This window comes from Artibeus jamaicensis, unplaced genomic scaffold, assembly GCF_021234435.1.
Source record: "Artibeus jamaicensis isolate MK-2021 breed Jamaican fruit bat unplaced genomic scaffold, CSHL_Jam_final contig_1127, whole genome shotgun sequence".
Taxonomy (NCBI): domain Eukaryota; kingdom Metazoa; phylum Chordata; class Mammalia; order Chiroptera; family Phyllostomidae; genus Artibeus; species Artibeus jamaicensis.
Window position 1 is genome coordinate 3,807,635 of NW_026521219.1, and position 13,939 is coordinate 3,821,573.

At 39.9% G+C, this 13,939-nt stretch overlaps 1 protein-coding gene across 9 annotated transcripts in view; it reads left to right on the forward strand.

The window, feature by feature from the left end:
• The first annotated feature begins 5,694 nt into the window (after positions 1 to 5,694).
• The window catches only part of SENP6 (SUMO specific peptidase 6), a 116,910-nt gene continuing 108,665 nt past the window's right edge, over positions 5,695 to 13,939 (forward strand). For 7 of the 9 annotated variants that reach the window (XR_008391370.1, XR_008391371.1, XM_053664115.1 and 4 more), the window contains exon 1: positions 5,695 to 6,170. Coding sequence is in view for 4 of the 9 variants with exons in the window: in XM_037132996.2 (XP_036988891.2) it covers positions 6,119 to 6,170 (52 nt within the window). In the remaining 5 variants the exon portion in view is untranslated. The remainder of the gene's footprint in view (positions 6,171 to 13,939) is intronic. The other 2 variants (XM_037132992.2, XM_053664122.1) reach the window with 2 other exon arrangements.

A 13,939-nucleotide genomic window follows, 5' to 3' on the forward strand; every position in this document is an offset into this window, starting at 1 on the left:
GTTGTCTGTAGCAGCAGCCTTCTGAATCATCTGCAGAGGAATGTTCAAGCTTAATGCAAAAATTTGGTGCAGCTTCATTGCTCTACTGATTTAGTCATTTTGAATGCAATGGCCACATAGTACACATGTTCACTCAACAGTGGCTACTACCCTCACTGACTAGTACAGTGAAGTCATCATTGTTCACACATGCACATTCCAGTCCACTCCCCTTGGTTGCCAAATCATATCAATGTTGCACAAACCATTCTTGTTATATTATCAATGGCTGGATGACTTTTGCCAGAAAAACCTTGTATATCAAATATATATTTAGTATATTTGCAAATATTCAGTAGCCCTCCTTTATACATACATTTTGAAGCTCAGGGATGTTACTGAAAATGTCCTTGAGTTTTAGAAATACGACTAATTACAAAATCAGTTCTCTGAGATACATGTTTAATTTTATTAAAAGTCTAGCATGTCTTTATTGTTTAAATTTAGCAAATTGCACTCAGATATCAGATATCTTTTAGTTGTTGTATTAGACAATTCTCGGATAAAAAAGTAAATATAATAGAGAAAAGTTAACTATTGAAATTCAAATGAATGAGTAATTACAATAGATACAATAAGCTACTTTATTTTTCTAGTTACCTTATTAAAGAAAATTTGGAAAAAAACAAACAAAGCAGGGGACTAACAACCCAAATTCTTCTGTCTTTTTCCTCACTTTGTTCCCACTCTAGAATTCAACCTAGAGTTCTAGGTTGAACTCTAGACTTACTTCTCTTGCAGGCTCAGTAATTCAAACATCCCATCTCCAACCATACCCACTATGACTATTTTCAGTCTCATTGTAATCCCTAAAATGTGACTCCTTTATTTTCTATCTCTAGTTCTCTCCCCACCTAGTTTAGATTCCATGCTACATTATCTCATTTATTCTTTCTTAATTATATGCTCCACTACCTTGGAGCATAACTAGGAATTGCTCTTGGTTCTCTTTTTAAAATAAAACTTTCTGAATACATCTTGAATCTATTCATTTTTTTTTTTCAATTCCAATGACCCCAACCTAGCCTTAGCCACTGAGACACGGTCACTTCTCAGCAATACAACTATGTATTTATTTAAATCTTTCTATTTATGGATTTTCTCTAGAGAGAGGAAGGGATGGGGGAAGGAGGGAGAGGGGGAGAGGGAGAGGGAGAGGGAGAGAGAGAAGAATAGATATTTTGAGAAAGTTAGGTTTGTTCTACTTATTTGCTTTTCTGCCCTGTTCCTGCTACCCTCCCCTAAAACCTTCATCCTGAGTAAACCCTGTTACCCACCTTCCTTGTTGGATCATAGGAGGGTGAACATCCCTGATGAAAGTCACCCAAGAGAGAAGTTTGGTTCCATTATAACTTCATGACTGCCTCCTCTCAGGGAACTTTTGTATTACCAGCCTTTCTACCAGGGTATCAAATCAACATGCTCTCCAGCTGTCTACCACGACTATTTCAAACTTCTCCAACCCTTTTACTATCACTTTCAGTAGAATTCCTTATTTCCTATTTCAAAGAGAAATACAGCACACAAGAAAAGTATTCCCTTTGTTTACCAAAATTACCTGCGTCTGTTCCCACCCATTCTATTTGTTATTTCCTACTGTTAAAATGGGAAAGAGTCCATCCTTCTTTAACTCAGTCTCCTCACATATTCTGAGTTCTATACCCCAGTACCTTCAATGACCCCCCACTGTCCTCGGTCCACTAGAATTAGTCTTTTTTTTTTTTTTTGCAAAATAAAGTGGTAATTCTACTTTTTATACTTTTTAGGATGTTTTGACCATACCAAACATTTGAGAGTAGGCAACACACCAGCATAGCTGTAGCCTATTTAAATTGTACCAGAAACATGTGTTCAGAAGGCCCCATATTAAGAACCCTCAGTTTTCTGTGCAGTCTGGGTCCTATAAGAAAGGATGATCACTGGTGATGATGACCAAAGAACTAACAATATTAAGACTACACAATCATCCCATGCAAGCAGAATTCAAAGGAAAACAGGACTGAAACAATGAATAGGATGAGCATGAGATCCTTCCCAAAACTACTTCTCTCCTGGGACTCTGCTCAATGAATAGTTTCAACACTATTTCACTAACCAGAAAACTAGGAATTGCTCTTGGTTCTCTTTTTAAATTAAAACTTTCTGAATACATCTTGAATGTATTCATTTTTTTCAATTCCAATGACCCCAACCTAGCCTTAGCCACTGTCACTTCTCAGTAATACAACTATATATTTATTTGATTTTTTTTTCTATTTATGGATTTTCTCTAGAGAGAGGAAGGGATGGGGAAGGAGGGAGAGAGGGAGAGGGAGAGGGAGAGAGAGAGAGAGAGAAGAATAGATATTTTGAGAAAGTTAGGTTTGTTCTACTTATTTACACATTCCTTGGTTGTGTCTTGTATGTGCCCTGACAGGAATCAAAACCGCAAACTTGTATCAGGGCCCTCCCTACTTACTTCGCTAGCCTCGTCTTGCAGCATTTTCACCTTAATTAAGCTCCAACCACTTTGTATTTCTTTCAGTTCCCCAAATGCTTCATCTGTTTTCTACTTTAGAGCCTTTGAACACGTTTTACCCTCCATCAGCAATGCACTTTTTGTCTAGAGTCTTGCCCCAGTAGGTTACTTATTTGCTGAATGAATAAACAAATGAATACAACATATTTAAAATAACCTTTCCCAAGGAAAATTCAAAATCGCAGAATTCTAGATCCCACACTCCTTAGAAACTGTCTAATATAATCTTCTGAGGGGTCCAGAGAAGGTCTTTGCCTTAAGTAACTTTGTGGTAGAAACCTAGGAAAGATAGCCTGAAAAGGATCAGCAATCCAGGAGTGAATATAAGGCTTGGCTTTGAAGACTACAATAGTGAAACAATTTGACCTATTTTCAGATCAGAAGGAAGACTTGAAATGGTAACAGATACATAATAACAAACTTTCTCTCGCATATGGCTACAAGTTTTTCCTTTTTATCACAGTGGTTTCCTTTATTTTAGCCAGATTTAAAATACTGTATAGGCCCTGTCCCATGACTCAGTTGATTAGAACATCATCCTGATGCATTAGGGTTGAAGGTTTGATCCCTGTCGAGGGCATTTCAAGAAGCAATCACTGAATGAATAAATAAGTGGAACAACAAATTGATATTTCTCTCTCCTTTCCTCTCTCTCTGTAAAATCAATAAATAAAAATTATATATATATATATATATATATATATATATATATATATATATATAAAATTGCTCCAGTAAACATATTCCTTTTATTCTGGTTGAGTTTAGGAGTTATTAATATACTTTTAGTTTTAATATACTTTTTTTTTTAGTATTATTTATTGATTGTGCTATTACAGTTGTCCTATTTCCCCCCTTTTATTCCCCTCGGCCCTGCACATTCCCTCCCACTTGTATTCCCCCCCTTTAGTTCATGTCTGTGGGTCATACATATAAGTTCTTTGGCTTCTACATTTCCTATACTATTCTTAACCTCCCCCTATTTTTTACCTACCATTTATGCTATTTATTCTCTGTACCTTCCCCCCCTTCTCCCTCCTGCTCCCTCACTGATAACCCTCCATGTGATTTCCATTTCTGTTAATATACTTTTTAATATACTTTTTAACATACTTTTTGGGAAAACATAATTATTAACAATGTTCTTTTAAACACTACACTTAGAAGCACCCTTTAGGTAGACCTTGACTAAATGCAAATTTCAGAAGACAATAGCGGATTCTCTAAGTTATGTCTGGCTGATACTTTTTCAAGGGCTATGTGCATTTGTGTCAGATGAAATGAACAATGAGTGACCCCAAAATGGAGTCACTTGTGGTAAGCTCCACCAAAACTTAATACCTAAACTGATTTCAGTTTCAGACTGGCCCAGGATTGCAATTTAAAAAGTTTTAACAAGCCATTACAGGTGATTTAATCCATACTTCTCTTTAACAATTGAAAGTATGGAGATCCACAGAGATTAGGTGAAACTAGCAACACAAAAATAAAACAATGACTTTTTCTGAAAGACACTGATTTACCTGCTTAAAAGACATCTTTTATATAATTTCACCTTGTTTCCCAGTCCATGTGTTTAAATTTTCTGTGGTTCCTGTAACAAATTACTAACTTAGCAACTTAACAAAAACTTACTATGTTACAGTTCTGAAAGGTCAGAAGTCCAACATCTGTCTCCTGGGCTAATTCAAGGTGTCATCTTTGCTTTTTGAAAGCTCTAGGAAAGAAGCAGTTTCCTTGCCTCTTCCACATTCCTTGACTCCTGGCATCTTCTCCCATTTTCAAAGCCAGCATGTACGTATTTTAAAATTAGTGATTAGTTTTTGAAACTAAATTTTGAAGTCTTTACAAATGAGTCCAATCACCACCTCTGGTTATTACCTACACACTTCAGTATTACACTGTCACCAGTGCAGACTATGTCATAGAGCCAATGCCAGTCATACAAACGGATTGTCCAATATCAAGCAACAAAATAACAAATTACAATAAGTTATACTTATATCATTTGACTAAATCAGGAAAGATTATTATTTCATTTTAGGTCAAGATTTAAAAAAAGTTTTAAATAAAAAGATTTTCTGCTTATACCTTTGTTAACAGGACAATTCAACTAGTTAGAACAGTTCATTCCCCCAAAGACAGCACTTAATTACATTTTTCTGCATCATTATAATTCTCACTGATATATAGCATATTTTTTTAAAAAAAGATGAATAGTGAGAGATTTAAGAAAAATATTCAATTAGAAGACTACACACTAAAGGAGTTCAGTTTCAGGGGTGGGACTATGAATGACTACTTTTAACTTTCCTGTTTTCTTAAAATTTTCATTATCTTATTTTTATGATAAAAATGAAAGAACAAAGGAAAAGAAAAATGAACATGATATAGTCACTTGCAATTAATCATAGGCCTGACTTGTGAAGTCGGCCTAGAGACTTTTTGAGTCTCTAAGGACATAAATTACAGGGCATTTTTTTACACTGTCACGTGAAGCATACATAGAATCTTCTCTGATACATTTTTTGAAAACTTCTTTAAACATGAACGAAGACCACAAATCATTTCGAAATTGCTGACTGCACTGCCTCACTCTACTTTCCCTCTTTAGTTGGTTATGGTTTAAAATCCTGGGGCCTGCTCAGACAAGTGAACTTTTAACATTTTACTGAAGGTAATTGTGGTGCCACAGACTCTCCTTTTCATTACTGGCCTGGACGGGAAGGAAGCGCTCCCGCCCCGGGTCAGCCCCCGGCCGGGTGGTGGCCATTGGGGCGAAACTTGTCCAGGCCGAGCCGGTGCCGCGGAGGGCCAGCCCTGCGGAGAGCCCGGGCCCCGGGCTCCCCGAGTTGGTGGCCCAGGTGCCGAGCCAGCTCCGTGCGCGGGAGCCGAGCCGGGTTCCTGGGGGAAAGCGGGCCGGGGGCTGCGGCGTCAGGGCGGGGGCGGGAGCCGGCAGCACCGTGGGGGAGGAGCGGCGCGGCTGGAGCTGCTGCGGAGAGGACGCGAGGCGCCGGCAGAGACCCACCCCTGTCCACACGGACAGTCGCAAAGGCCTCCGCTGATGCATTCGCCCCTGGGCGGGGTGGGCAGACAGCCGGGAGCGGCGGCGGGGGCTGCAGAAGGAGTGAGGGGCCTTGGAATCCTGACAGTAGAAGCCCCAGCTTGGCGGGTGCGGCCATTTTTACGGCCCGGAGGAAGGGAGGCGTGTTTGCGCGCCGGCCTTTAACCTCTCTTCCTGGGGCCCTGTGGCTGGGGAAGTTTCTCAGGCGGCCTGGGTGGGCGGTGGATGGGGAGTCGTGGGCCGAGGGGAACTAGGCCTGGAAAGCGCCGCCGCCCTCATTGCCCCGGAGGGGCTTGAGGAGAATCCCGATAGGACTGGGGCGTCTGGCCTTCTTTGTGTCTGCCCGTCTGGACCTGGGAGCGCCGCCCGCCTGTCGGCTGAGTCCTAGGCCCGCAACCCTGAGGCGGTTAGACTTCTGCGGCCCGGCCCCTCTTCCCGGCGAGCGCGGTGGCTGCGTAGGCCATGGATTAAGGAGGAGGCGGCGTGGGAGGAGGAAGATGGCGGCTGGCAAGAGCGGCGGCAGCAAAGGGGAAATTACTTTTCTGGAAGGTACTTCTATATCTTCCCCTGCCTGGGTGCGCAGGGGAAAACAGGAAAATGCCCCCCCCCTCCCGATACCCGGATATTCGGTTATTAGCACTGAGTAGGTTCGGGGGCGGTGGAGGTGCGGGGGGCGGGGGCTGCCCGCGCTGTGGCGGGGAGGGAACGCGCCGTGCGAGCGCTGGGTTCGAGTCCGTGGGTGCGAGGGTCTTGGTCTGGCCCGGGGCCGGCGGGAGGTTCCCTAGACTGGGCTGCGAACCGGGTTAGGGGGGCATCCTGTGGGAGTGCATGCGTAAATCCAACATTTTGGGATTTATTTTATTTAATTAATATTTTTGGTGGTGGCCTAAGGAGGAGAGCATTTGCCTTCAGGTCTTGTTGGGTGTTCATGGGAAGTTTCACGTGGCTGCAGTTGGGTGAAATTGGGGGCCAGTCTAAGCAGGATGGGAGAGGTACTTCTACTGGGTCAGGTTTATACCTCCCAGTCCTTTTCTTTCGCAGAGCTGCGGGCTTCCTTTTACAGTCATGGTTCACATTAGGCCTGGCCTTGTCTGATATTCAATAAAATGTGTTTTGCTAAGCATATTTTACAAAATAATTTATCAGAAAAAAGAAAGTGATTAAGAAACTCAATTTTGGGACAGTCACCAAAGCTAATAGACAAGTTTGGATGGTTGCATTTTTGTTCACCTGTGAGGGCAAGTTAAACATAACTAGTCTTAAGAAAAGTTCTGCCTTGATTATTGTTGGGAATGGCGGTAATCGGTAACAATATTGTACAGCTTGTGTTACAGGTGGTGCTATGTGCATCATTTTTTGTTTAGGTTTTGAAACCTCAAAAAAGATGGCTTACTGATACTTATTATATTCCGTAAGCAGATGATTGTGCTTTTGTACTGTGGTAAGTTTCAGGCTTCCATATGCTTTAAAAAAAAATTAACAGAGAAAGAGAGCAATTTGTTGTTCCACTTACGCATTCATTGATTGATTCTTGTATGTGCCTTGACCTGGACTTGAACCCCGCAACCTTGGTGTGTATCCGGGCAATGCTCTAACCAACTGAACTACCAGGCTAGGTCTTCTTTGAATCCTTCTGATTCAGTTTAAGTTTTGACTAGATGAACATAGGATAGAAAGAGCACAAATAAAGCCAAAAGACACAGGACTGATGTGAATTTCAAGCTGTTACTTTATTTTATTCTAACTTAAGCATCTGTGAATGTCCAGGTGTGATGAATTTGAGTTTTTTATGTCTCCATCATTCTCATAAAAAAAGCAAATGGTAAGTTGTTTAGTGTGGGGGAGCTTTGTCTGCAGAGCCCCTCTGTCTGCCACAGATTAGAATAAGTCTATCAAGACATGATCTGCTTGGGGAGGAAAGGTAGCCCATTTCTCATAGAAGGGCCAGAAGCCTTTTCTTCCATAGGCTTTTATTGGGTTCAATTTGCATGGGAATACAGGTAAAGCTCATCAATCATTGTCAGGCAGCAAGGATCAAACAATAGACAATGTGCAGAGAACTATGAGGGCTTATTCTGAATCAGGGTCAGTTAGCTAAAGGGCTACAAAACTTTGGCCAACAAACTCATTTCCTGTTCAGACCCTTATCATTTAATCGATAGCATTCTTAGCACCACAGATTTCACAGAATTTTATGTCTTCTTGCTTAGGCATGAAAGCCCCAGGGAACTGCCTGTTCCTGCCCAAGACTACATCACCCTCCCACATTGTTTCAGGCTTAAGTGAGGTGGGGGATGCTGGCAACCAGAAGATTAGGAGACTTCTTACAGGCAGAATGAGGACTCAGGCTATGCCAAAGCTGATGGGTGAAGGTCCATCACTCCCTTTTGCTATAGCCCCCCCCCCCAAGTCCTTCCCTGAGGGCCCCTTTGTGACCATGCCTGTCTTAGGTCATCTCTCCCTTGAGGAATCTTAGCTGTCATTGGCTAACCAGTCATCCACCCAGGGCCAAGCAGGGTGAAGTAAAGGGGGTAGAGGCTGTGCCCCTGCCAGTGAGATAAGCTTTGTCTCCTTAATGGCTTATGGTCCCAAGATCTTTTTACTCAGCCTTAGCCATGGTAGGGTTACAGCTACTGAAACCAGACAGGGTGGTTCCCAACAGTTTAGAATATGAGCATAAGGGAATACAAGGATTTCATTTATGAGAAAATGATTTTCACATATTTTACTGAATTTTTAAAAGTAAATTCAATAATTACTAATTTTATATTTTTTTGTTTAATTTTTGGTTCTTTACATGTAATGAGAAAATGCTCCATTGTTACTTGCCATACATTTTGTATTACCATGTTTAAACATGTTCAAAATATTTCTTCCATGGTAGGGTTACAGCTACTGAAACCAGACAGGGTGGTTCCCAACAGTTTAGAATATGAGCATAAGGGAATACAAGGATTTCATTTATGAGAAAATGATTTTCACATATTTTACTGAATTTTTAAAAGTAAATTCAATAATTACTAATTTTATATTTTTTTGTTTAATTTTTGGTTCTTTACATGTAATGAGAAAATGCTCCATTGTTACTTGCCATACATTTTGTATTACCATGTTTAAACATGTTCAAAATATTTCTTCATAGGCCAAATATCTTCATAGTATACTTTCTTTAAGCTCCAGTAGACTATTTGAAAAACTGGTACATGTTTTCGTTCACTCATGAAATATTTATAGCAGCCTACTTTGACCCTGTACCAAGGTGACTCTAGCAGTGCATAAGATAGTTAAGGCCCTTGCCTTCATAGAAGTTATATTTATTTTAGTGGGAAGGACTCTTAATAGCTAAAAATCAGTCCATTTAGAATAATCTGACCCAAAGTTTTCACATAGTTTCCTTCTTTTTTCAGGTCTGCTCAGACCTGACAACCTGCTTAAAGTGTCACACTGCCACATACACATACAAACACATGGTATTCCCTTTTACTGTGTTATTTTTCATATAGCATTTATCACACGAATTTATATTTTAATGTTTTCAGTCCTACAAAAAATAAGCTGCATGAAGGCAATGAACTTTGTTTTTTCACCATCGTATTTCTTGTATCTAGAACATATTTGTTAATTAAAAAAGATGGCAGTCATATGATTAAAGCTGTGGAAGAAATATTCATATAGAACAGTGAAAGAATGAAAAAGCGATTTTACATGGGTTTAAAGTCAGGAAAGGCCTTCTGAAGAGGTGACACCTGAGTTAAGGTAACACCTTAACTATGGGGCACTTCAGAGAGGAGGATGCATGTAAAGTTCTAAGATGATAATACATGATTCCATTTGTTAAAAAGGTCATTGTGGGTGAAATATAGCAAGTGAAGGAGAGGGTGATATGACAGAGAAGCAGCAGATTTATCATACAAGGTCATGAATTTTTATTTCGAGAAGTGGGAAGTCATTGAGTTTGGGGCAAAGGGGTATCTTTAATCTCTTTAATTTATCTTTTTAAAAAATCACTACTCAGAGTGGAATGAACTAGAGAAGAGCAAGAGTAAAAGTGGGAACATGAGTTAGAATATTATAGGGGTTAAAAATACAGTGTTAGGATAGGAGTAGCATTGGAAATTAGGGAAGAAGAGTGTATAGATTCAAGATATATTTGGATGTAGAGCTAATAGAATTGTAATGAATTGTAAAATTGAGGATCAGAGTAAAGGAGAAATCAAAGATGACTCCCAGGGTCTTTATTTGAGATGTTGGAGGGCAATTTCATTTTCTGAGATGGAGTAGGCTGTAGAGCGACAAGAAGTAAGTTAAATAATTCTGCTTTGGTCAAATTGAGTTTGAAGTACCTTTGTTTTAAATTTTTTTATGCTTTTAAAAAATATATATTGATTATGGTATTACAGTGGTCCCATTTCTCCCCCTTCACTCCCCTCCACCCTGCATACCTGCTCCCACCCACATTCTCCCCCCTTAGTTCATGTCCATGTGTCGTACTTTTAAGTTCTTTAGCTTACATTTCCCATAGTATTCTTACCCTTCCCCTATTTTCTACCTACCATCTATGCTACTTATATTCTGTACCTTTTCCCCTCTTTCTTTCTCCCACTTCCCCGTTGCTAACCCTTCATATGATCTCCATTTCTGTGGTTCTGTTCCTGTTCTAGTTGTTTGCTTAGTTTGTTTTTGTTTTTGTTTTAGGTGTGGTTGTTAATAATTGTGAGTTTGCTGTCATTTTACTGTACATGTTTTTGATCTCCTTTTTCTTAGGTAAGTCCCTTTATCATTTCATGTAATATAAGGTATTGGTGACGATGAACTCCTTTAACTTGACTTTATCTGAGAAGCACTTTATCTACCCTTCCATTCTAAATGAAAGCTTTGCTGGATAGAGCAACCTTGGTTGTAGGTCCTTGCCTTTCATGACTTTGAATACTTCTTTCCAGTTCCTTCTTGCCTTTAAGGTCTCTTTTGAGAAATCAGCTGACAGTCTGATGGGAACTCTTTTGTAGATAACTGCCTCCTTATCTCTTGCTGCTTCTCGGATTTTCTCCTTCATTTTAATCTTGGCTAATGTCATTATGATGTGCCTTGGTGTGGTCCTCTCTGGGTCTGCCTTCTTTGGGATTCTCTGAGCTTCCTGGACTTCCCTGAAGTCTATTTCCTTTGCCAAATTGGGGAAGTTCTTCTCCATTATTTGTTCAAATAAGTTTTCCATTTCTTGCTCTTCCTGTTCTGGTACACCTATGATTAGCATGTTGGAACGTTTAAAGATGTCCTGGAGGTTCCTAAGTCTCTCGATATTTTTTTGAATTCTTGTTTCTTCATTCTTTTCCTTCATTTCACTTAGTGTAGCCTTCATTTTTTCATCTAATTTGCAACCAAATTCAACCAATTCTGTGAACATCCTGATTACCAGTGTTTTGAACTGTGCATTTGATAGGTTGGATATCTCTTTGTTGCTTAGTTGTATTTTTTCTGGAGCTTTGATCTGTTCTTTCCTTTGGGCCATTTTTTTGTCTTGATGTGCCTGTTACATAGTGAGGGGCGGAGACATAGGTGTTTGCCCAGTGGCCTAAACCCAGTTGCCGGGTTGTGATGCTGCTTTTGGGGAGGTGTCTGGGGGGGAACAATGGCGCTGGTTCTGCTCTCTGCTGAATTTCATCACTTCCCCCAAGCAAATTGGGCCCTTCTGGTGCTGATTCCCATGTGGGCTGGCTTTTGAATGTTCTAGGACCCTGTGGGTCTCTCTAGTGAACTCTCATGTGAGACTGGGAGTTTCTCCCGGCACCTCAACCCCCACATGTATTTTCAGTTGGTGTTTTGAGGCTTTATTTCCCTGTGCTAGGACCCTGGTTGCTCCGTTTGTTTGGCTCTCCAGTTGTTCCTTCTGGTTTATCTGTACGTGAATGTGGGATGCCTAGTCTGCCTAGTCTGCCATGCCCCTCCACAATCTGTTGCTTCGCTTGGTCCTTGGCTGTGACCCGTCTCTGCCAGGCTGCATGACTCGCTCCTCCTACTGGTCTAAGTGAATGTGTCTACTTTAACTCATTGGTTGTCAGACTTCCATACAGTTCAATTTTCTGTCAGTACTGGTTGTTTTTTGTTTCTAAGTTGTTTTTGTCCTTATTTTGGTTATGCGGGGAGGCACAGTATGTCTACGTACACCTCCATCTTGGCCAGAAGTACATGATTTTTTTTTTTTAAGATTTTAATTATTTTTAGAGAGAGGTGAAAGGAGGGAGAAGGGGAAAGAAACATCATTGTGTGGTTGCCTGTTGCACACCCCCAATTGAGACCTGGCCTGCAACCGAGGCATGTGTCCTGACTGGGAATCAAACTGGTGACTCTTTGGTTTGCAGGCCGGCATTCAATCCACTGAGCCACACCAGCCAGGGCTGTTTTACATTCTTATAACCACTAAGTATATGCTGTTACTAACCAGTTCGTTTTCTGGTTTTGTGAGGGAAAAGGAGGCTACAGGCTACCTTCGTACTTTATTTTGTCTAGTGTCACACTAAACTTTATTTTAGTATAGTGTCACTTTATTTTAGTATAGTGTCACACTAAAATTGTGTGAATTTAATTAGGCCACAGCTTGTATTACATTTTCTTTGACTTGTTTCTTTCTCTTCTATTCATTTAACATTTTTATACCCCCCTTTCACTTGTGATAGTTTGGCGGGTTTCATTTTGTTCACCCATTGAACAGATACTTATGGAGCAGCTGTAATGTTGTAGTTACAGTGCTGAAAGGCATAATGATGACCAGGGGTAAATGGTTTCTTCATGGAGTTTTAGTCCAATGGGAAAAGTCAGTGATCAAATAATCACACTTGTAAATGTAAAATTATAACTGTCAGATGGAGCCAAATGGGATTATTCACAATAATGAGAATTCGATCTAATCCAAAGAGTTTGAAGGGTGAGTAAAAGAAGAAAAAGTAGGGAGATGGTGCTTTCCAGGGAGCGGGAATAAAATAAAGTGAGCATGGCATGTTTAGGGAACTAAAAGGAGGACAGTGTGGTGCTAGCAAGGAGAGTTGTAAAAGATAAGATTGCAAGTAGCATTATCAGATTTGTTTCAAAAAAGATCACTGGCTACCACATAGACAAAGCTTTAGAGAGGAACAAAAGATTATCCGTGAGACCAGTTAGGAAACTGTTGCAGTATAGGGTAGAAGTGATGTTAGCTAGCTTGTCTTTGTAACCTTTCTTTTGATATTTTTCCCCTTCTTTCCTCTGTGGAAACTCTAACAAATTTACTTCCTTGCACATTGTTTCTTCTTCTTTTTTTTTTATGCTGAAATTGTTCATATCTAGTTTTCTTCCCTTTTGCCTTTTTTTCTTTTACAAAATAATTGCCACACCAAAGTTTTCTTTTATTTTTTCCTGCCTTCCCTTTTATACATACCCACCCACACATGTACACACACCCATACACACCCCTTTGTTTTCCTTTTTATTCTGAGTCCTTCTCCCTTTGGACTTTGCCCTGTAGGCTAAAAAGACAGCAGTGTTTCTTCTATATCAACAAAATTTCTTGTATCTGTAAATGAAAAGTGTCTCTCATTTCCCCTAAGCCATACTTAGCCATACTTGTTATAAATGCACATAAATGTAGTTTAACCCAGTTAGTTTGTCACTTTTACTGGGGACAGTAAATACTTCACAATAACCTCTTAACTGAAGCACACTTTCTTCTAAATGACCAGCATTCCATGAATATGTGCAACCTGGTCAGGGAAACATACCACAAAGTTCTCCATTTTGCCCGAGCAGGGGAATTCTCTTTCTTTTGATTGCGCTACTTTTAGAAACTACAGCATGGGTTCCTTGTTTATTCCTTATGAAACTGTATGTATTTCCTGGTTTCATCCCAGAACTGGATTAATAAATTCTATTTATCACTTGATTTCATGTACTCACATGCAATAGTAGAGTAGAAACTCACTTGGAATGGAAGTGATTTTGATTAGAAATTCATTGAGAAAATGAACTCAGAAGCCAGAATGCTGGAATCCAACATGTAGCTCTACTATTTACTAGTTGTATGATAGATTATTTAATCTCTGTTTTCATATGTGTAAAACAAAGATACTAATTGTAGTTACCTCATAAGGTTGCTATAAAGATTAGATGTGTTACTGTATATAATATTAAATTCTTAGAACAATACTGGGCATATAATTCCAAGAACTATGTGTTAGTTGGTATTACTATGTTTATATTCCTGGGTAGAGAAAAAAAACTTCCTTATTTTGCTCTCCTTCTGTTCTGTCTTGCCTTCTATTTTATTTGAATTCTAGTTTTTATTGTTCTTC